At 46.8% G+C, this 23432-nt stretch overlaps 1 protein-coding gene across 1 annotated transcript in view; it reads right to left on the bottom strand.

The window, feature by feature from the left end:
* The window catches only part of LOC144164091 (venom metalloproteinase antarease-like TtrivMP_A), a 71379-nt gene that overhangs the window by 13800 nt on the left and 34147 nt on the right, over positions 1–23432 (bottom strand). The window contains exon 6 of the mRNA XM_077694654.1: positions 17–88. Within this exon, the coding sequence (XP_077550780.1) occupies positions 17–88 (72 nt within the window). The remainder of the gene's footprint in view (positions 1–16; positions 89–23432) is intronic.

Raw genomic sequence — 23432 nt, 5'->3', positions numbered from 1 at the left:
AAATAAGTGCCCTTACACTGAGAAGTTCAAGGGCACATATCCGGAGCTTCACAGCTGGTTTTGATACCGTCAGATACCTTAGGTTAGCCTGTATTGAAAGAACAAAATTAACAGTATAGGTGGGTGAGCGTACAAAATTTGTAGTTTCAAGAGGAAATTCATACACTGTATTTCCAAAATTAGCAGTCCACTCAATACACTTTTTTTACTAAAGCGAGGGGACTCACCCACGGGATTTTTTCAGAAGGCGGGTACAGTTGAATCTCGATAAGAGGAAATCGCTTAAACGGAATGGCCGCTTAAACGGAACAATAGCCTGTAAGTTGGTTGGTTTTGTATTGAGATAACGTAAAAAAAACTCTGGGTAATCGGAACTGTAACTTCCGCGTCACTGTGTAAACGGAAATACAAATGCGACTTGTGAAGCCCACTCGAATGAGAATCAGTTTTTTAAGGTTCCGAGTGTTTCGTTTTTCTTTTCTTCGTCTGTTTTTTAGCCTCGTTGGCCTCGTAAAGGTCGCCTCGTTAGTGGTCAGCCCTGTTAGCGAGACGAATGCAACATCGCACTTGTTCCAATCGTTCGGTCTCGATTCAAGACCCCGAGGTTACAGGGCTCAGCTCCTGCCGCCTCGATCGTGCCTGCGTGGTGCTATTCGCCCTTCATTACCGCATTGCCGTCTTCCAAATTCGCTGGCTCGTAAGCCCTTGCGAAGAGCAGGCCTCTAGCCTCCGTAAAGATGCAGTGGCAAGGACTCAAACAAACATGTTATATGTTTGCGTGTTGTATGTATGCATGTTGTAGTGCACAGCAATTTATTGTTGCCAAATCAACTTCGTGAATGCTGTGCCTAAACATCTTGTTGTTTCCTTGCTTTCTGAAAAAACTATCAGATACGTTCCCCTTCTAATGCTTAGAGTTTTATGAAATGGTATTAAGAGTGTTTACGCACACAAATGTGCGCTTTCACACATCTATCTCAGTAAACGGAACTCCTGTTAAACGTAACTTTTTTTTTTCGGTCCCTTTAAGTTCCGTTTATGGAGAGTCTGCTGTATATCTGGATTAAAAATCACACCGGCGAGATAAACTTCAAGTTTTCTCGCAGTCGCCTAAGTAGCAACTTCGCGCTATTGGCAAAGCCCAGCCGATGTTTTAAACTAGTATCACTACATACAAAGCGAACAAAATGGTATACGCTTCGCTTGGCTTACACGGTTGCACAAGCGATAACAACCATACATTAATGGAATCGGGTTAATATATTCCTTGTAATTATTCGTTTGTGTCTTTTCAGTACCAATGGAAAATAACACCAGCCTGACGACTTTCATTATCCGTCTAAAATTTCTTGGAGGACGCCATTGAATTCCCCGGGCTCGGGACAATTCAATGGCTTCGGTTGGTCCGTCGGTTGGCAAGCGAGCCAGCGAATGAAGGAACGAACGAACGAGTGAGGGAGCAAGTGAACCAGCGAACGAACGAACAGGCGGGCGAGCCAGGTAACAAAGAACAAGCTAGGAGAAAGTGAAACGAGTGAACGAGCGTTACTATGGGAGCCTTATAGCATGTAGTCAGGCCCCCAGCCAAACTTTCACACCCCCGGTAGACCTAGGGTATTAGTCGTATGCAGCTTCGCGGTAAGACGGTGTCATTTATTCACAATTCCTGCGGACCTGCTTTCCAAAAGTAATACAAAACAGTAAAAACAAAGTGAACCGAAAATAGAACCAACAAACGATGCTGCTTCCTGCTGGCTCCAGCATCCATTACACACAAAAAAAGCACACGAAAACATTCGTCTCGGTTGAATCCCCCAGATCCCTGGAACCCCAGATCCCTGGAAAAAATAAAGCGTAACGAGGAATTTCAAACTATTAAGGCCTCTCAGTGCAATATCTGGTCTCTGTTTTTTGCCTGCTCAAAGCAGCTCTGAGCACCTCCAAGCAGCTCCGTATTTTATTTGCCCATAGAACATCTATGGCGGGAGCAGTTTTGGGCTGCCTGGAACTGCTCAAAGCTGCTCTGAGCAGGCAAAAAAAAGAGACCTATGATTAAACACTTGAGAGTTCCGGCTCGAAATTCACTCATTCGGCTAATCTTTTTTTGTGTATATTTTTTCAGCCTAGGGGTGGCGAATAGATTGAAAGGGTACCTAAAAAAAGTTGCAGATGCATCTGGAACTTTTTACCTCGACTTCAAGGAGGCTTTCCGAAACGGGGTTACCACGTTTATTGCACTGTGTACTGATTAGCGTTAAAGCTGGTCACGGGTGACAGACATGTCTCTATGGAAGTTGTATTTTTAATGTTTCAGACGCTGTCTGGATAGCGTGCCCTTCAATATGGCCTTGTTGCGTTGAAGAAGCTTTTTGTTTTCTCGTATTTAGCCCCGTTTTATGGCAATCTGGTGCGTTTCCAAGCACAATTCGTCTCCCGTGTAGGTTTCCGGGGGGTTTCCATACTGCAGGCACTTTGTGATTCCACGGCGTTAACGTCCCCGTCTGGCAATAGGAAGAATTGTGTTCCCGGGTGTATGACAAGGAGACGTTCTCTATTCTTGTCGGGTACCTGAGTAAGGTAGTCATCGTCGCAAGAAGAACGTCACGCGAGTTTGCGTGGTGTGTGCTCAGCTGCGGCCTTGCTTTCTAACGGGACCGTTCTCTGTAATGCATAGTGACCAATTTTGGCGGTGAGTTTTTAGATAAGCCGGGTGGCGGAATCCACCGTGTATAGCAAGAAGCTTGCGGCAATGAAAGGGCTGTGAAAACTTTTAGGCTTAATTTAAACATTTGTGAAATTAGACACTGTATGTTCGGTATTCTTTATAAATAGCACACATTTGAATTCGTTTATGTCAGGCAGCTGCCTTTCAGGTGGAGCCGAAAAGCGAAAACGCAGGGGCGTGGAGATTTCAGCGCCCGTTAGATATACGTAGGTGGTACAAAAATAATATCTGTAGCCCTCTACAAGGGCGTGCTGTATAAGCCAGGCGTAGCTGCGCCGCATTGAACCCCCAAATTTGTTTTGTTCCCGTCTTTTCTTCGGTTTTGAGGGTGTGGTATTTCTTCTTTGCCACCGTTTTAGTTTATTAACACAGTGCTTGCGCCAGCATAAGTTTGGATGGGAGAAAAGATTTGTTGTAGTGGCTTAAGGCACGGGAGTGGCTGCGACCGTACCTGTCGAGGAGGCGGCTACCGAGGGGGCATAGAACAAACTTCATTGCGCAGGCGCCGTGCCCACTGAAATCACATACCATTTCTGTGAACTGAAGGAATACCGCAAGTAGGGCTAGCTAGTGCATAACGTAAAAACAATTGAAAGCGCAAAAATAACGGCGACAGAAAGAGAGGACATAAACAAACAAGTGCTTCCTCGCAGCTGCTCAGTTAACAAAGCACGCGACAATATATACACAAGGACAAAATATAGATTAAAGAAACATAGTGCCAATTCGCAGGTGCTTCTTACCCTGCAGAGTGACTGAAAGTCTTCCTGTCTTCATGTACACTGATATAAAAGATCTCCACAAGTTCCCTAACAGTTTGATCATTATGCCGGTGCAACAGCATAGTTTCTTTTCTTTGTACAAAGTGTTGCAACGACACTTTTTGCAAAGCGGAGGAAGGTAAGGGCTCGTACAATTCACTATAGTAGACAACTTCTCTCGCAAGAGGACGTTTACACAGCCTCCTGTCTGGACCACGTTCACGAACTTCCATGACAACGGTATTCCATAGACTACATCCATCGCACAAGAAGCCAAAGGTTGCAATGGCTCGCGTCGCACTTCGTCTTCAATTTCCTCGGACTGTTGTTGACAACGAAGCAAGAATCGCCACTTTAGTTTTGGCGGAAAACAACACCTTTACACCTTACGGGGACCTGGCTTTCGGCAAACCGCGCGCCATTTTATGTGCATACAAGATCACATCCCATTTACGGTCACGCCCACCCTTCCCTTTGTCATTTGAGTTGTCCTTAATTTGGCGCACAAGGCTGGCACACCCTCCGGACTACACATTAGTAGAGAATACCACAGAAAACTCTCTCCCGCCAGATGTTAACAAGACTTATTCACAGCCAATTCGAGACATGACATACCAATTCTTCTTTTTGCAATGCTCGAATGGCCAGATGAGTCGTATAGAAAAGGCTCTTCAGAACGAGGGTGATAACACCAACAAGGGTGCTGCTTCGAGAGTCCATGTTTCAAATCCAAAAACTGTAGGCAGCCTTCAACTGGTTGCTCGAAGACAAATTTCAGACCCATCCGACATTTGTCGAAAACATTCAAGGTATTATGCAAGTTAAACTTCGGCTCATCACTGCGCAGAAATACCAAATAATTGTACAGGTATGTGTAGACATGGCACACATCGTAGTGAAAGCACTACCGAACGGTAACATCCACTCTCCCGAGAAAGGCACAGGTAAGAAAGACACGTCTAATCAATACCTAATACACCTGCCTTCTAGGAAGATGAAGATCTGCTTGTAAGGCCGGTTGGCGTAGCCGCTCTCCAAATATTTCGTTTTGTTTGCCTGTATTTGCCCTTCAGGGCCACCTTTCTGTGCACTGTCTCCTCTTTTGCACTGCCACCACCCCAGTAAGAGGACCCACCGCATCAATTGGCTCGCAGGAAGCAGTGAGGGGGCCCTCTTGCACAGCGGGGTGCCGCCATCGGCTGCGCTCCATGCCACCATCATGGAGAACAAAGACAGGCGCCTTCCACACCATTCTCCACAACACTCCTGGAGAATCACCGAGCACCTCAGCCCTTAAAATGTGCAGTGTAGATCAACCTCAGGCGACCATGCATAACCTGATTCCGACGTGATTCAAATGGACCAAGTACTGTTCGCTCCTGTCACTAACAAGAACGAAAGAACCACCGAAATTCCGGTCGTGTTCTAACCGAGAGATGCTGGATGTACCCTGTGGAAAGTCAATAGAAACGTCTTGGCGACGGCACAGTAGAAAGTCTCAAGTCACTGATTGGACAAGGACGGTATTGTCATTGTCACCGTATCATTTTTTGTCGCGATGAACCGCCTTCTTCAGATCTCTACTCTCGCTGCCATGGCTGTGGATGTTCATGTACCCAGTCTTACATGGCTACCTACGGGAAAATCTAAGGTGTCCCCCTCGAGTACACCGACCAGGACCTTGGAAACGACATACGCGACCTAGGTGCAATATCCCCCCGCAGGCAAGTTTCTTATCACCCTAATCATGACGGCGTCGTTACTTAATCTCGCCGAACTAGTGATTGTGGTGTCTAAATCAGCGTCACCCCTCCCGGAACGTATGTTCCTTGGCTTCTGCAGTTTTCCAGTGACATAATAAGTTGGGTTAGCAACGAAAAGCTTTAAATGTCAAAGACGTAGTCATATCGCCAAAAACTAAAGAGGAACAGTGCGTTGTAAAATATTCTCTGGTGCTTAGTCGCCCAAGGACTGCACCTCCCGCACGAAACATCAATGTGTGAATTTCGGAGGCCCACATCCCGCGTCATATGGAGCTTGCCCACACAAAAAGGCTGCTACCCTTGCTCGCATTGTCGAGCGAATCCAGAACAAAACTACCAATCTACGTGAGCCTCCGCCGAACCCAGAGGTTGTTTTTACCACGGTGACATCCTCATAGAACGACACACCACTTCAAGGTCCACTACAGAAGAAGTCATATGCAGTAGCACCACCGACTTCTGCGCAACTGTGAGCTGCCACTAAAGCCCCAACCTCGTTTTCACTGCGACGTCATCGTAAGAACCACGATGAAACGGCATATCAACGCACACCGCCATATGTTGTGAATCTTCTCATCGCCATCGTTTTCATGGCTCTCATGGCTCTGCTACACGCTAAACACTCCTCCCAATGTCTCCCTGAAGTGGAGGCTGTACTGGCGTTGGAGCGCTTGTGAAGTCCTCATTAAAGGCGCTGCAGCGGAATTTCGGAGCACAGCAATGACGACCCAAGTGGTAATCACTTCTCCGAAAGTGTCTTAAAACACTAACCTCAGGGGCTGCACAATCTTCCAATGGAATGCCGTGGCCTGCGCTCAAAACTTGCAGATTTTCGTCAAGTTGCGCGGGCATATCAATTCCCAGTCCTCGTAATCTCAGAATCCAGCGTTCAAGATAACTTTTGACTATGGAATTAATATTTCCTTCAGTCACACCTCATAACTGGAGTAGGTCGTTTGCCCATTCGTTTCGGAGAGAGGTAGAAGCTGCAGGCGTACCCGTCGAACCTCATGACATTGAGCAATATGTGTGTGCTACCACTATGCTCGGGACGCCTACTTGAAACAAGGAGCTGCATTTGATGCTCGAAGGCTTGAAAATATAATGGCAGGCACGCGGCCATCTCACTTCATATGTTGTGGTTTCAATGCACAAAATAAAATATGGGACGGGCACATACCAATTCTCGTAGAGCAAGGCTTGCTGACCTACTTATAAATCGCAACATGCAACCTTTCAATGACGGCAGCATCACCTATATAAAAATACAACAATCACCAGCTGTGTCTACCTGACATTCGTTTCAAACAGCTTGAATGAAAAATTTACTTCCTGTAGACATTTGAAAACTAGAGGCAGCGATCACTTTCCAATTTTAATATCTTATCAAGGTGCAGCTGCGCGTCGACGTCAAAGTAATGTGAGGCCACAGGCTTGAAAACCTTCAAAAATCGTTACTGATGTGGGAATAACCGAGGTAACTCTTGACAATGACACAATAACAACTATGGTTAATTGCCTGACAGATTCACTGGTCGTCGTGAGGAAGCGTCTAGATATTCAGACCGAACCCGAACATGAAAGGCCGCGTGCCATTCGTGGACGCGCTGAGCGTAAGGCGCGGCGCACTATCAACTTAGCGACATTCCGGCGGGCTGGAAAACCGCAAAGGCACGTTAGGCGTTATATAGAAAAATAAACCGCAACGGTGGCGTGATTTGTGAGCTAAATTAGATGACCAGAAACCAATATCGAGGGTATGGCGCATTATAAAAGGTATCCGCAACGACAACCAGCAACGGTACCCTTTCAAGGCGCTGTCGTTGCACGAAGGGATATCCGAAAAATTAACCGCCGAAGAGTATTGTCGGCTCATATCTACAGTATCTCTTCAATGTGTCCCTGACGCGGCGCCACAAAACTCTGTAGCCGCAATCGACCTTCATTTTCTGTTCAAGAGCTCGACACGGCCATCTTAAATGTCAATAAACGTTCTTCTACAGCTTATGATGACATACCATGCGAAGTGATTTTCCAGCTGTCTCATCATTCAAGCCTACGCCTTCTGTACCAGGGTGTCGAACCGGAACCGGAACCGAACCAAAAACCGGAACCGAACCCGAATTTTTGCCCGGAACCGGAACTGAACCGGAACCGTATTTTTTCCGCCATTTTGGAACTGAACCCGAACCGGAACGAATCGAAGGAACCGTTCCGAACCGGTTCCGGGGCCTCAAAAATGCGATTTCTAGTTTTCCATTTCGGTACCCTACCTTGCGTCTGAAGATATTTTGCCATTCGCTAGACAGAACCATGAAATATTTTGCGTAGTCTGCACTTCCCAAGGCCCATCATGTTCTCTTCTAATTACCGTAATTACCCGATTCTAACGCGCACTTTTTTTCCGGAAAAATAGGTCGAAAAATCGCATGCGCGTTAGAATCGGATACGAAACCGAAACTGCCAAAACAGCGGAAATTTTTTCCCACCCATCGCCATCGCCATATCAAGATGGCGCCAAAGCTACTTTTAGCAGCGATTTTTCGGACGCAGGAAGCATAGGCGCCTAAGCTTTTCTATCGGCGTTCACACAAATCGTCAAATCGTTCCACTTGCGCGCTTGATAACAGCAATGGCAGAAGCGGCTCTCACGCGTTTAAAACGAGCGGTCGGCTGAAGCGTGCGCCTCTGGAGAAGCTCGCGGGATGGGCGTGCGAGGCGGGGGCCACGATCCCATCGACCATGGTTGAACGTTCGTTCAGAGTCGCGAACGCGCTTGACGGCACCGAGGACAAGATGTTGTGGTCAGCGGAGAGCGGCGAGGAGTGAGATGAGTGAGATTACTTCGGAAAATAAATCGCCCGTTTCTCTCGCATTCGTTTTTCTTGCTCACAAAGTTCCGTGCTCATTACAATCGAAGGTGCAAGTTTTTGTTTTTTTTCCCAGGAAAATCGGGTGCGCGTTAGAATCGGGTAATTACGGTATTGCGCTCAATTTAATGTAAAGTTGTCCGTATATACAATCACTTTGCGTTAGGTACTGCCCATCTCTCCCAATTATCTTTTACATTTAGCATAACTTAAGTTACAACGCATATTGCGAGGCAACATATCATGAAATATTCTTCATGGTTTCTATCTACATGGTGTTTAAAATCGTGTAAAGTTTTCAATGTGTTGTTAATTCGCAGGCATACCTGTCCGCTTGTGAAGGCCTTCAGGGACACCGTCAACAATAAATCCATATCTTCCACTTATTCTAGTTTGAATGGGCCGTTATATACAAACAGCACTGAGACACCAACACTCGCAGTTCTCAAAATTAACGTCACTTTTTCTTGTATACAGAGCCGTTGTGTCCCTTGGTTACTGCTCTAAGAGAACATGAGATATAAAAAAATGGGGAATCCTAATTTCCACTTTTAAAGTATATTTGATAGCATTTTCATGTTATCTTGAATCTGCTCAACCTTAAACTTACGAGGCGGACGGATTGAAGTCGATTAGTGTGGGTTAGCGGGTAGACTGGGGTGAATTAGGTGAGTGAATGAGCTAATGTGAATTAGTGGGACTGGTGTGTTGATTAATTTGGAATAAAGGAATTAGCGGGTCAGTTAAGGCGGATTCGACGGTCGGACCAAACATGATATCTTTGGGGTCCTTGGCATTTAGAAATTTTGCAGCGTTCTCCTTCTCGACAAATCAGGAAATTTTGTCACACACAAAGTATCCGCAAAGTTATGTGACGACGCCTGAATGCTATAAAAGTCTTTCTTTATGCCCGTATTGCGCTATTAGGTTTTTGCTATATTAACATTGACATCTCGGACTAAAGTTACTAACTAATTGCTTAATGCATATTTTATATTCATTAAATGGTTTTCGAAACGTGTGTATATATGAGGGGAGACAGTTGGAAAGAAACTAAACTGCAAGAAAAAAAGGGAGGGACGATCTACTGGTTTGATGCAAAGACACCCGATAGCAGTCTTTAATACCTTCTCTTTGTGTAACCGTTCTGCAGCCTCCCACACGTGTAGCATCTCAACCCCCGAACACAGCCCCCTCTAAGCTGAGGAAGCGGCGATAGCACGTGCGCTTAGCCAAAGCGGCGCCAAAACTCTCATAACAGACTCTTAGCAGGCATGGCCCAACTTTGCCAACGGTCGATTGCATGTTACAACACTTCCGATGATAAATTAGAAACCACCAACGTGACCAGTCACGATTGTATGAGCACCAGCTCATACTGGCATCCCCGGCAAACAAGATCACCAACCTCGTGGGTCGAGATTTGACTCGCTTAGCCAGCGCTGATGAAGCCCGGCCCGAGTGCATGCATCCTGCAGTCATAGACCAGGAAGTTACTCAGCACTATGGCCTCTTCCATAGAACGTATTCCTCCCAGCACAAATTGCTACCGATTAACCAGGAAAGATTACTCCGCACCCTGTGGGTATACACCTTCCCACACAACACCAGACTTCACCTCTTTGACGGGACACAACTCTCTCCATTTTGTTGCTTCTGTGGAGAGCCTGGGAACATCATACACATAGTAGGCGGCTGCGACAAGTGTGCCGTAGATCCATCCAACCTCCCCGTTTTCATAGAGAATTGGGAGACAGCCATGGCCAGCTCCGGCCTGGAAGATCAGTTGCTCTTGATGGAAACGGCGGTCGATTCAGCCCCCTCGAATAAAGTCGCCTCTCTGAAACTTTGCCTCGATTGAATTAAACTTCATTCTCTCTCTCTCTCTCTCTCTCTCTCTCTCTCTCTCTCTCTCTCTCTCTCTCTCTCTCTCTCTCTCTCTCTCTCTCTCTCTCTGTGACTTCACTTGGCTATCATCTTTCCGAGAGCCCAATTGCTGTCACCAGTCGCTCAAGGGCCATTAGCAAGTTCCTATCTCCGGTGCTTCCCTATCCAATGCCGTCCTATACACGCCGTCCAATGAGTCTTTGTATCCATTCTTTCTTTCTAACAGTTCTGTTAGCAGATAAAAGTGGAGCAGAACGAAATTTCTCTAAATGCCACATCCCACGCTTGGCAGTCGGCGCCACATACACGTCCCACTACCATAGAAAACATTTTGCAGGTACAGTTAAAGGAGCTCTTCAACACTTTAGATAAACTCGCCGCGGTGGCTCAGTAGCTAAGGCGTTGCTGCTGAGCACACAGACGCGATTTAGATTCCCGGCCGCGGCGGCCACTTTTCTGATGGAAGCGAAAAGCGAAAACGTTCGTGTGTCCGAAATTTCGGCGCACGTAAAGATCCCCAGGTGGTCAAAATTATTCCGGAGCCCTTCACTATAGTGCGCCTCGCCGTCGGCGTTGCGTGGGCGCGTTAAACCCAACAAACAAACAAACAAACAAACAAACAAACAAACAAACAAACAAACAAACAAACAAACAAACAAACAAATAAATAAATAAATAAACAAATAAATAAATAAATAAATAAATAAATAAATAAATAAATAAATAAATAAATAAATAAATAAATAAATAAAAAAGCAGTGAATAAGTAAATCAACACTTTCAATAAACGCTTCAACTCTTTTTCGCATGTGGAAGCACTGCGAAAAGTTTCGCGATAGCCAACACAGAGCAACAGTGCGTGATTTGCTCGTCGCTGCATATACACCTTCCTTTTCTGCTCCACATTTGTGGCTTTTTTTAAGTGGCTATCAAATGCGTTCTATTCTGCAACTTAATGAAAGACGGCAAACAGCCACTACACCGTTGTAATGACGTAATTCAGCGGTCGAAGAATGCGAAGACCGGGAAGGAGAGAAAAATATTTTGAGCAAGTTTCAAAGTTATCTGACGAGGAGGTAGCAGTAATTTTTGGCTGAGGCACATTGCGACCCCATAATCTAATGTGTTGGTTGGCTACTTTCTGCAAGCACTCAAGATTTAGAAAAAAGTTGAAAAAAGTGTTGCAGGGTCGCATTAGTTTGGCGAAGACAAAATATTTGGACAAAGAAACCTTCATTATGACTGTTTTTATGCCGACTTTATAAGGAAACGAAAAACGAGCAAAAAAAATTAACAGAAAAATCACGCCTGCTTTTTTTCTTCGAACCCGTTTGAACCCGTTTGAACCGGTTCGAACCGGTTCGAACCGGAACGGAATGGTGCTCTGGAACTGAACCCGAACCGAACCCGAAGGGCTTGAACCCGAACCCGAACCGAACCCGCAAAAGTTCCGGTTCGACACCCTGTTCTGTACTACCACAGCTTAACCTGGCTATGTGGTAGTATTCCTGCAGAATGGAAACTTGCTGAAATTACAGCAATCTTAAAACTGGGAAGCCACCGACAACATCCCAGTCATTTAGGCCTATAGCCTTACTAAGCTGCGTAGCCAAAATCCTTAAAAAAATGATATTTAAGAGAACGGCCCGGTACTTTGAAAGCAGAAACTTTTACCCACCTGAAATGAGTCGCTTCGGGATAATAGATACGCTATCGTCAACATAATTGCTCTCGTCGCGTCACTGAAAGGAGAACTGCATTTTGGACACATACCGACTGTAGTATTTCTTAAGAAAGTCAGCATTTGATTCAGTCTTGCACACTTCAGTTCTAGAGTGCCTAGATGCTTTTAGTATTTGTGGAAGGCAGTACTCCTGGATAGCGAGCTAGCTAAAAAGACGTGAAATTATCAAGTGCAGGCCAGAAGGACCTGCTTCCCGTCACAGCATACAGAAAGGACTGCCTCAATGAGCCGCCTTAATTCCGTTGTTATTCAACCTTACCCTTATCCACCTAAAGCGTGTTCTCCCTCCTGGCGTGAAGGTCACACTTTATAGGGATGACATCTGCATTTGGAGTGCGGCAAGTTATGCTGTACAACGCAACCGCGACTACACAAAGCTTTGAGAAATATATCAGCGCGCCTTGCGTTCAAGGGTCTCCGCCTTTATTCCAAGAAAAGAGTTGCTATGGCGTTCACCCGCAAGCGGATAACAAAATACCATATAATCCTTGGCGGTCGTTGTCTGCAATACATATGAACGCAAAAATACCTAGGTATCGTTGTGGATCGAAACCTATCCTGGGTGCCAGAAGTCCAGAGATTACGTACAAACATCTCTGCAGTGGCACAAATTATTGGGTACATTGCCGGAGGTCGATGGGGTTGCGAATGGAGATACATGGTGCTACTCTGCAAAGCATATGTAGACGGCTTACTCGGCTACAGCCTGCCTGTTCTGAAACTGCTCTCGCTAGAATGTAAAAAGCAGCTCACTGCGGCCAGGAATAACTGTATGCGTACCTGTCTCGGCCTCCCTACGGTCTAATCGCGTACTGGCGCACTTGCAGAGGCTGGTTGCTTGCCTTGAGATATTCGTAGAATGCAGGAAACATTTCGAATACGCTTTAGGCATATGCCGCGTACAAACGCCGATTTTCGGGCAGGTATTGTACAGTGCAACAAATATTCGAGCTTCGCAGAAACTATAAAGAATATATATATCTCCATACCTACCCAACGACGAGAAATCATGCCATCTGTTTTACCGCCTTGGAATCTATCCCCCTTGTGCATAAAATTTAACATGCCTGGACTCACCTCAAAAGAAGGTTACGGCTCAACTTTGCCTCTTTCAATTAACACTTGCCCATATAGGTAGCCAATACTCTCATATGACACACATTTTTACTGATGGCTCATCTACGCCTGACTGCAGTTCTTCCGGTCTCTTCATTTCATCAACCGGCCAAGCACTCTCATACCGTCTTAAGCACCCAACGCCATCCACATGTGCGGAGCTTTATGCCATTAACCAAGAACTTCGCTACGTTTTCCGCCTGCAGCCAGCACAGCGGGTAATCTTAACAGATTCGAAGACAGTGCTTCAAACTCTGCAACGTCCCAGCTGCTAAAGAATTCGCCAACATATATTCCGTGAGGTCTCCTACGTGAATTATCTAGTCTGCGTCGCCGGGCACCGCGTGATACTGCAGTGGATCCCTGCACACTGTGGTATCATAGGCAAAAAAAATAAGATGTAGCCGCCAAAAGGGGATTGCAACTGTGAAAGGGAGAAATATTTTCTTGAAGAAGCCCGATGGAAGGCGCTTGTTTTCCGTGAAAGAAGTACCTTCTGGTCTCTCCCAGAAAACCAGCACTACTTCCTCATCGTGAAGATCCTACCATGGCCCTGAGACTACCGGAGTGAATTCCACGTCGGATAGAGAATTGTTCCATCGATTACGTCATAACGAGCTCTCACAAACACCTAATGGTATCGCCTTGGCGTAACCTCCTATCCGTATTGCGACGACTGCAGTTAACCGAAAACAGCCGGCGATATCTTACTGGAGTGCCCTACATACAATCAATCCAGAATTAACTTCACGCTGAAAATGAGCCCCTCAACGACACTTTCCTAAACTTAAAAGCGCCTCTGCAACCATGGCCGTCTCCTTCATCTCAGCGGAAAGTGCCAGCCGCATTATTTGACTGTCGCTATGGCATCGGTGTCGCTGAGAATATAGGACTAGAACATCCTTGCACTACGCAGAAAGAAAGAAATTTCGGATCCCACCTGGCGGGCATTTTTCTCCACTTCCTTTCTTTCCAAATTCTATATCTGTTTCAATGACCTACTACATCCTCCCCTTTGCTTTCCGAGGTTTTTTTGACTGCCAACTCTTATTTCTGTGTTGTTTTCAACGAGCCCCTCATTTCCTATTCTGATTCGCTACATGCATAGCGAAGGCCGCTGTTCTGGCAGTCTTAGTGCCATAGGAAGTTTAAGAGGGTTCAACGCTGGTCGACCACTCTCGACACGTCGTAAACACTCGAGTCACGGCCCGGGGGTTAAAAAGAAGGTCCCCTTCACCCCGAGTAGTCCAAGTGGCGCTGGCTACCACCCCGAAGCACGGGAAACAAAAATACCTAAACATAAGTACCCCAGAAAGTGGAGGGGAAGTGGAGGGGATAACCACTACTCCGGTGGCGTAGTGGTTGTAGCACCAGACCGGTATTCTGGAGGTCGTGGTTTCGGATCCCACCTGGCGGGCATTTTTTCTCCACTTTCTTTCTTTCCAAATTCTTTATCTGTTTCAGTGACATACTACATCCTCTCCTTTAACATCCGAGTTTTTCTTGAGTGCCAATTCTTATTTCTGTGTTACATATATATATATATATATATATATATATATATATATATATATATATATATATATAAGACAAAACTAAGGGTTGGCAGCCAAGAAAACCTCGGAAAGCAAAGGGGAGGATGTGGTAGGTCATTGAAACGAAAGAATATTGTAAGGAGACAGGACGCTTCTCTCAGGGAGGCAGCAAAGCGAACGGTTCCGTCCTTTACTATGCAGATCGCGATTCCTCAACCAAGCGATTTGTGATGATGATTATGTAAAATTGATAATTGTAATGGTTATGGACAGGTGAGAGGTTGACCACACCGGTCGATGGTGGACGGGCACGGTGTGGGGCAGTTCACAGGTGCACAATTACGCGCTGACAATATTGGAAAAAAGTAGAAAAAATGCCCGCCGGGTGGGATCCGAACCCACGACCTCCAGAAGTCGTGGATTCGTGGGTTCGGATCCCACCCGGCAGCCGTTTTTTCTCCACTTTCTTTCTTTCCAAATTATTTATCTGTTTCAATGACCTACCCCATCCTCTCCTTTGCTTTCCGAGGTTTTCTTGAGCGCCAACCATTATTTTGGTCTTATTTCAACGAGCCCCTCATTTCCTATTCTTACTCGCTATATATATATATATATATATATATATATATATATATATATATATATATATATATATATATACAGTTAAACCTGGATGTAACGAACCTCCATGTAACGAATTCCTGGATTTAACAAATTTTTTCCAATCCCCAACTCCATCTCCATAGAAGTCCATGTATTTGTGACCTCCACGTAACGAAGGTGTTGCGGTAATCGACCTGAATGTAACGAATTCGCGGCACTGATCATTTATGATTTTGAGCCGTAACACTACTAAAAATTGGTAAATACAACGCGCAAGTTCTATATAATAGGGGAAAAAATATGGGGCAAGATGGCGGGTAGAACGCATACGATTGCAGCAAGCAAGTGCGTGCCATCCATGCGAGCATCGATGTTTTGTGACGTCTGGTGGCGCTGCCGTGCCGAACGGGCGAGCGCACTCTGGTTAGGCTGGTCCGGTAGGTGTTCTGTTGTTAGGCGTAGCGCATTCTCAGCGCGGCGACGTCGTGGGTATCGTTGTGAGCGCTCGCTGTGAAAATGAGCTCCGTGCCGAGGAAGCGCAAGGTTTTGTCTCTTGAAGACAAACTTGCGATTGTAAATGCGGTTTCCGCGGGTGAGAAGAAGAAGGACGTTGCTGCTCGAGTTAATATCCCAGCCAGTTCCCTGTCGACGATATTGCATTCGAAAGACAGCATCCGCGACGCTGTGGAGTCGGGAACGAGTTCGAAGAAGAAAAGGCTCAAGACGTCAACTTACGCTGATGTGGACAAGGCTGTCTTTACCTGGTTTCTGGACACACGGGCGCGAAACGTGCCCATAAGTGGTGCAATCCTGCAACAGAAACCCAAGGATTTTGCGTGTATTCTTGGCCATGACGATTTCAAGGCAAGTAACGGCTGGTTGCAAGGAATCAAGAGCCGGCACGGTGTCGTCGGTAGAGTGATTAGCGGTGAGTCCGCATCCGCTGACAGCGATGCCTCTGCCTCGTGGGTGGTCGAGAAGCTGCCTGACATCTTGAAGCGCTATGATGCAGCGGACTTGTACAACGCCGATGAAACTGCGTTGTTCTACCAGATGTTGCCGAATCGCACGCTGGCGCTCAAAGGGGACGATTGTCGAGGCGGCAAGCAGAGCAAACTCCGTGTAACGGTTTCGCTTTGTGCTAACAGTGATGGCAGCGACAAAAGGATGCCATTAGTTATTGGAAGAAATGCCCGGCCAAGGTGTTTCAAAGGCACGAAGCGGATGCCTGTCAAGTACGTGGCCAATTCGAAGGCCTGGATGACCCGACAAATCTTTAGCGAATGGCTGAAGGCATTCAACGAAGATGTCAAGCGTCAGGGTCGCCAAATATGCCTATTGCTTGACAACTGCTCCGCGCACCACATCGAAGACCTTCAGCTATCCAACATCGAGCTGCAGTACTTCCCTGCGAATTGCACTTCCCAAATACAGCCGTTAGATAAAGGGGTCATAAACAGCTTCAAGTGTTGCTATCGTCGTCGCATCATACAGAAGATCCTCTTGGATATACGCTTGGAACGACCGACAAAAATCGACATTTACCAAGCGATTGAGATGCTTGCTGCTTCCTGGCAGGAAGTAAAAGCGCACACAGTCGCAAATTGCTTCAGGAACGCCCGGGTGTCCGCGGTAACAGAAACTGAAGTCGATGAAGAAGAACCCCAGGAACCTTCAAACCCACCCGACGTCACCGAAGCGTGGGATGCACTTCGCGCGAATGGTGGAGCACCCGACGACGTTGCACTCGATGACTTTTTGTACGCTGACAGTGATGCTGTGTCTACAGAAGAAATGTCGGATGTGGCACTTGTAGAAACTGTTAGAGATCGCGGCGATGATGAAGGTTCGTCAGAGGCGGATACATTCCCGTTGCCTAGAGCAAAGGAGGTCTTGGATGCGCTGGACGTGCTGCGCCGTCACGTCGGCTCGCAGGATGATGCGGAAGCTTTGGAGGAGTTCGTTTCTCTGGACCGCCGCGTTGCGTCGTCTTTGACGCGAAACACACAGGCGAAATTAACGCAGTTTTTTTGTGTTAAATAAACATTTGAGGTAAGTTGCGCTAAATCGGCATCTGCCGCATGTTTTTTTTGGTGTTCGTGATGATTTCCCTGGTGTTTACTTGAAAACTGCATGTAACGAAAACCTGGATGTAACGAAAATTTGCGAACTTTTTTCAATTTCGTTACATCCAGGTTTAACTGTATATATATATATATATATATATATATATTGCCGCGAACCATACATTGGGGTTGTTTATTTGTGTTTTGCTTTTACCGCCCAGCTGCGCCGGTCTGTGTTATCTCTGCGCCAAGGGAAGCGCGTGTTCCATTCTTTCTTTCTGTGCCGCATGTGTTATCTGTCGTGATAGGGAGAGCATTCCGATCTAACGTGAACAGCCCAGAATAATCTTCTTGGATCTACTGTGTTCTCGATGTGAATCGATGTTTCGAGAACCACGCGCGCCGAAAGATAAAAAGCCTGCAGTGCGGACGCCGGGGCATTCGATTCGACGACACTCGCCTGTGCAAGTCACTTTGTTGACCGCTGCTTCTTCGCCGCCTCTGTATTCTTTTGAGTTGTTAGGGGAGCACAAGTTCGCTCCAATAAACGTGTTTCTCCTTCAACACAACTGCATCGTCCTTGTCTTCGTGACAATATATATATATATATATATATATATATATATATATATACTGTGTATTTGTATCTATAGTCGCTTAACATATCTTACACACAGCGTGAAAAAAAAATGTAAGTAGAGACAGAGACACACGAGAAAGACATTAAAATAAAACTTAAAGTTTACTGACGTTTCAGGAAGAGGACTTCCTTTCTTTCGAGTAATTGAAGAAAGGAAGTCCTCTTCCTGAAACGTCACTAAACTTTTATATTTATTTTACTTTTAACGTCTTCCTAGTGTGTCTCTGTCTCCACCTATATATCTAGATAGCTCTCTCTATATATATACGTATATATATATATATATATATATATATATATATATATATATATATACAGAAAGATAGGTCAGCAGTCTACAACGCCAAAGCAGGCATAGGGGTGTGGTTAGGCTCTTTTCTTTATCACTACGGTTAATTAGGTAAACATTTTTTTTATTTATACAGAAGAAAGGAAGAAAAACACGCGCCCAGAGTGGGGACCGAACCCACGCCTTTCGATCGAAAGGCGTGGGTTATATATATATATATATATATATATATATATATATATATAGTAAAAAATGGGTATAGCTTCTAACAAAACTATTTATTGGTCGACGTTTCGATCGGATGCCGATCTTTCTCGGATGCCGGTCTTAAGAAAGATCGGCATCCGATTGAAACGTCGACCAATAAACAGTTTTGTTAGAAACTATACCCATTTTTTACTATTTGCTACGGCAATAAAAGACAGCCCTTCTCGCAATCAAAGTATATATATATATATATATATATATATATATATATATATATATATAACAGTGCAGGGGTTGGCAGCTGAATAGTATATTAAATTAGAGTCACCACGAAAAACATAACAATATTTAATGCGACGTTTCGGGGTCAGCACACTGCTTCGGGTGCTGACTCCGACGCGTAAGTCGGGGTCAGCACACTGCTTGGCGGCTGGGCCACATTCCGTCACGACACCAAAAAACGCGTTGTCTTCATTGAAGTCTTGTGGTTGTGGGGCGACGGGGGCGCGGGAGAGGCAGTCGGCGTCGGAGGGTTTTCTGTCGAATTTGTAGACGATTGTAACGTCTAACTCTTCGTGTAAGTAAGCGCAAAATGGACAAGGACGAACGAAGTGAACGGGACACGGCGCCGTGTCCCGTTCACTTCGTTCGTCCTTGTCCATTTTGCGCTTACTTACACGATGAATGACCAACTCGCCCAAGAAACCAGTCTAACTCTTGCAGGCGCAAGCTCCGCCGCCCGAGACGGCCAAAGTGCTCCTTCATATTGGCAAGCCAACACAGCCCATGGTGGTCTGTCACAACCTTGAATGGTCTACCATACACGTATGGGCGAAATTTAGAAATGGCCCAAATAATTGCGAAGCACTCTTTCTCAGAGGATCAGCAGTTTTTCTCCTCCTTTGATAGACAACGGCTGTCAAAGGTGTCACTTTTTGGTAACCGCTTTGCTTTTGGACGAGGACGGCACCCAAGCCTATATCTCTGGCGTCCGTGTGCCTTTTCGTTTGGGCGTTTTTTGTCGAAATGAGTGAGCACGGGCTGATTTTGTAGGCGTTGTTGCAGCTCGCCGAATGCTTTTTCTTGGGCGCTTTCAGAGCTGAAAGGGGTGCTATCATTTGCAGGCTCGTGAGTGGCTCTGCAATGCGTGCGAAGTTTCGACGAAGCGCCGGTAGTATGCGCGCATTCTGAGAAATCTTCGCGCGCCATTTTTGCCTTTCGGTCTTTTCAAGTTCGCTATCGCGGAAGTTTTAGCCGGGTCAGGCAGGATTCCCATGGGGTTGACGACATGGCCCAAAAGCGTAAGTTCCTCGTAAGCAAAGCGGCACTTTTCATGCTTCAGCGTTAACCCAGACGAGCAAATAGCCTCGAGTACAGTCTCCAACCTTGCAAGGTGTTCATCAAAAGTCGAGGCGGATACCGCAATGTCGCCGAGTTATACGATGCAGGTGTGCCACTTCAGGCCAGCTAGCACAGTCTCCATGACTCTTTGAAACGTTGCTTTCGCCGTGCACAGCCCAAACGGCATAACCTTAAACTCGTATAGGCTGTCCGGTGTTATAAATGGATTGATCTCTCGGTCTCTCTCGTCCACTTCAATTTGCCAGTAACTGGTCTTGAGATCCATCGATGAGAAGTACTTCGCGTGGCAGAGGTGGTGGAGGGCGTCGTCAATTCGTGGCAGGGGGTACACGTCCTTTTTGGTGATTTTGTTCAGTATCCGGTATTCAACGCAGAACTTAATGGGCCGTATTTTTTTCTTCACGAGTACAACCGGTGCAGCTCAGGGGCTTTTCGATGGCTGTATACGCCTCGAGCTTCGCGACCGCTGCGCCGCCTGCCGCCGTTTCTCCGCGGCGCTGACGGGATTTGCGCTGCGTGGCTGATAGGGGTTCGTGCTGTGTTTTGGTTCTGTTTCGCTTCTTTTCGCCTTTCTGCGCCCTAAAAAAACTCGTTGTGATGACGTCTTTAGGCAAAGAGTACGTTTAGGTCACTTAAAAAGCAGCTGCGTCTTCGTAGAGTACGCGATCGCCTGCAAGAGCTACCCGCGGACGCGGTTCTGCGCGCTTCGTCGCCGCTCTTCCAGGCGTCGGCGACGGTAGCAACCAACGTAATCTTAAAACGTTGGTAGCAACATATCACCCCTGTCACCTCCAAAACATCAGGCACAAATTAATTCTACTGCCGCCTCGTTTAGACCTGATACTGGCACAATGAGCGGTTGGCTTCATTTTGCAGCGTGGACAACGAATGCGGCTTCGTTTCGTATATATACGTCGCAGAAAAATATGTTTCGGGGATATGATTACCCAATCCTGGGCAATAACTTATGCCTTTTATAAGAACATAAACCATGCGAAAAGGTTAAGTATATTCGAAGCCTGTGCGTCGTTAAATATGTGCCCACACACGCCATATAGCAAGAACCAAGGCAAGTTAATGAAACCACTAAAAAATAAATGCTGTGAAAGTGCGGAATTAAGAAACATAATAGCTCTAACGGAGATGAACAAAAAAAAGCAGTGGAGCTTCTGACATGCTAAAGGCGTTTGTCGAAACTTAAGCCAGGTAGGCTTCACTAGACCAACTATACGCGAAATGCACTGCTATTTCGCGAGACATCGGTGGGGGGGAGGGGAAGGGGACGCTGTGTACAAATGCGGAGCGGAATCAAGCAACTACGTTTTAGTGATCACACACACAAATCTCGCGTTAACTTTCCTTGTTTTTATACTGCAACGAACAGCTGATCGTACGGCGGATTCATTTTTGGAAGTATACAGGGTAGGCTGTTCAACAAGCGATGAAAGGTGTCGTTGGAAGAGTGTGGTATGTGATAAGGCGCTCTGATTTCAGTTTCTGCTTTATTCGAATAAAGCAGAAACCGAAATCACAAACATTTAGTCGTGGTCGCGGATTATATTCCAAGCCCGTCTCCGCGCTGCTCGCAGAGGATATATGTAGCAGATGAATGTTTGCGGGCGCTCACCTCACGACAAGACGACTCTGTCGTGTGCTGATCCCCGAGTATAATTATGCATTGTCCATCGTGCTTTTGTTGAATATTCCCGAAATTAACCCAGACCAGCTTGTAAATGGTGGTGATCAATATTTGGGGTATATTGGCAAACGTAACTGCAGTGTGCTGTCAGGTATCAGTGCTCCGCTGATTATGTAAGCGCACAAAACCGATTTAAATCGTAGTGTATAGCCGTAGAATGAACATCTGAGGAACCGGTGAGAAACTGCTAGTAAATTCAGGTCCGTGTAACTACAATCGGCTCCATCATACTCCGGTTCCGCGAAGCTGGCCTGTGACACACACCTGGAGCCTATACAGGCCGAATATACCACTCTAAGATCGCGTCAGAAACATTTACACTCTCGTAAACACACCCCATTGGCGAAGAGAGTGACTGCTTCACATAAAAACGGATTTCAAACGCCCGCAAACGGTAAATCTCAGTCGTGAACGTGCCGCAAAAGCAGCGGCGGCACTGGGGAGCGGGACGCGGACTCCCGCGGCTGCTTTCGAAACGGGCCGCTAGGGGGATTTCAGTGGCGCCCCTACAGGCCGCGTTCGAGGCGTATAGTGTCGTCCCTGAGCGTGTCGTCGACTTGAGTCCGGATGGTTTCCCGCTCGTGGGAACATACGCGGTACGGTGACTATTTGATAGGTCGGGCTCCATCTTTGTTTATTATTCGGTTCTTCGCTAGAGGTGTCTGACGTAATTTTGAGTTCGACGAAAAACGCTCGCTCTAGCGACGCAGCAAAGCCAATAATTTGTCCCGTTTTATTTTTTGTGGTAGTGCCGGATTCACGTCGAAGGGATGTGGAAGCTTGAAGGTATCTTCGGATGTGTGTTGAAAGTCGAGGACCGCGATCACGTCACTTGCTCCTTGCGTTTCTTCGAGGAACGCAATTGCATCGCCCTTGTTTAAATCCTGGTACTCCTAAGTGAAATTAGTGACCAAAACGTGAGATTGGCGTTGCTTAAAGCACGCAATGCCTCTTGCGATGGAGACACCGCGGACGAGAAACAACCTTTCGTCTCTTTATACGATAGCGCCGACATCAGGTGCAGCATCTTTACAGTAGACGGTGATCATCAAGCTTGCGGGGGGTGGCAGGGTGACATGATCATCGGCGATCCTTAAAGCAGCACTGTGTTCGGAGTTCGGTTCGGGCGTCATAGAGGTATCGGGGAAAAAGGTGTAGACTGGGTCTGTAGATCAATTATGGCACCGTTGTCCGTCAAAAATTCAATTCCAAGGATTACGTCCCGCGAGCAGCTAGGCAAAATGACGAACGTGGCAGACGTGGTGCCGTCACTGGTGACGAGTGATGTGCACCTTCCACTTGGAGTTACGAGATGGCCTCCTGCTGTGTGTATGAGCGGACTGCCCCATCTTATAGTAAATTTCTTCAGCTTAGACACAAATGATCCGCTCATTACTCAGTGGTCGGCTCCGGTGTCTCTGAGGGCGACTACATCAAAGTCGCCGATAGACAACTCGACGTCGGACGCCGCCTTCCTCGAATTCCGGATGCTTCGGGGGGTCGTATCTCGGCTTGTGCGTCTTGACGGTTGGGCAGTATGCGTCGTCGTTATCGCCGTGTTCTGAGCGGCGGGCTTAGTCCTATCTGGTTCGCGTCGCGCCGTGTCGCTGTCGTGGTGTTCGGCAGTCAAGTCCGGATTAGATGGGGTCGTCGGGCTGAGGGCATATCGTGAATCATGGTTTTCGGCGAGTCGTTGCGCCATTGGAGGGTTTTCATTTGCCCTCCATCGTGCAACTTCACTTCCAGAAGTTGCTGCTGTTAGTTTCCCCAACGTGGGCTGGGGTCGTCCCGCGGGCGAAGTCTGCGTTGGTTCGGAGGGTTGGCGACCGGTATGGGTAGGGTGATGGCGAACGGTTGAATCGTGCTGGTCCTCGGTTGGTGTTGGATAGGTATTCTTCGATTTCAATACTGACTCGGGGGGGGGGGGGCGTGGCGCGTCGATGGATAAGCCTCTTCAACCGAGCCTCTTGTACGGGAAACGACGGTAGATATGGTCGCCCTCTCCGCAGTGGTGCCACAGCGGACGATTTTCGGCCGTTCGCAACACTTCGGTCTTCCTTGGGGAGGGGGGTTTCACTCCAGGTGGTCAGGCGGGCGAAACGGGGCGACGGTAGGGAGCCTCGTGACGATAGGATGCAGGTGGGCGAGGACGGCAGGCATCAGAC

This window comes from Haemaphysalis longicornis, unplaced genomic scaffold, assembly GCF_048455015.1.
Source record: "Haemaphysalis longicornis isolate Haplotype H1 unplaced genomic scaffold, Haemaphysalis longicornis Haplotype H1 scaffold_13, whole genome shotgun sequence".
NCBI classification, from domain to species: Eukaryota; Metazoa; Arthropoda; class Arachnida; order Ixodida; family Ixodidae; genus Haemaphysalis; species Haemaphysalis longicornis.
This window is presented reverse-complemented; position numbering and strand designations above follow the sequence as displayed.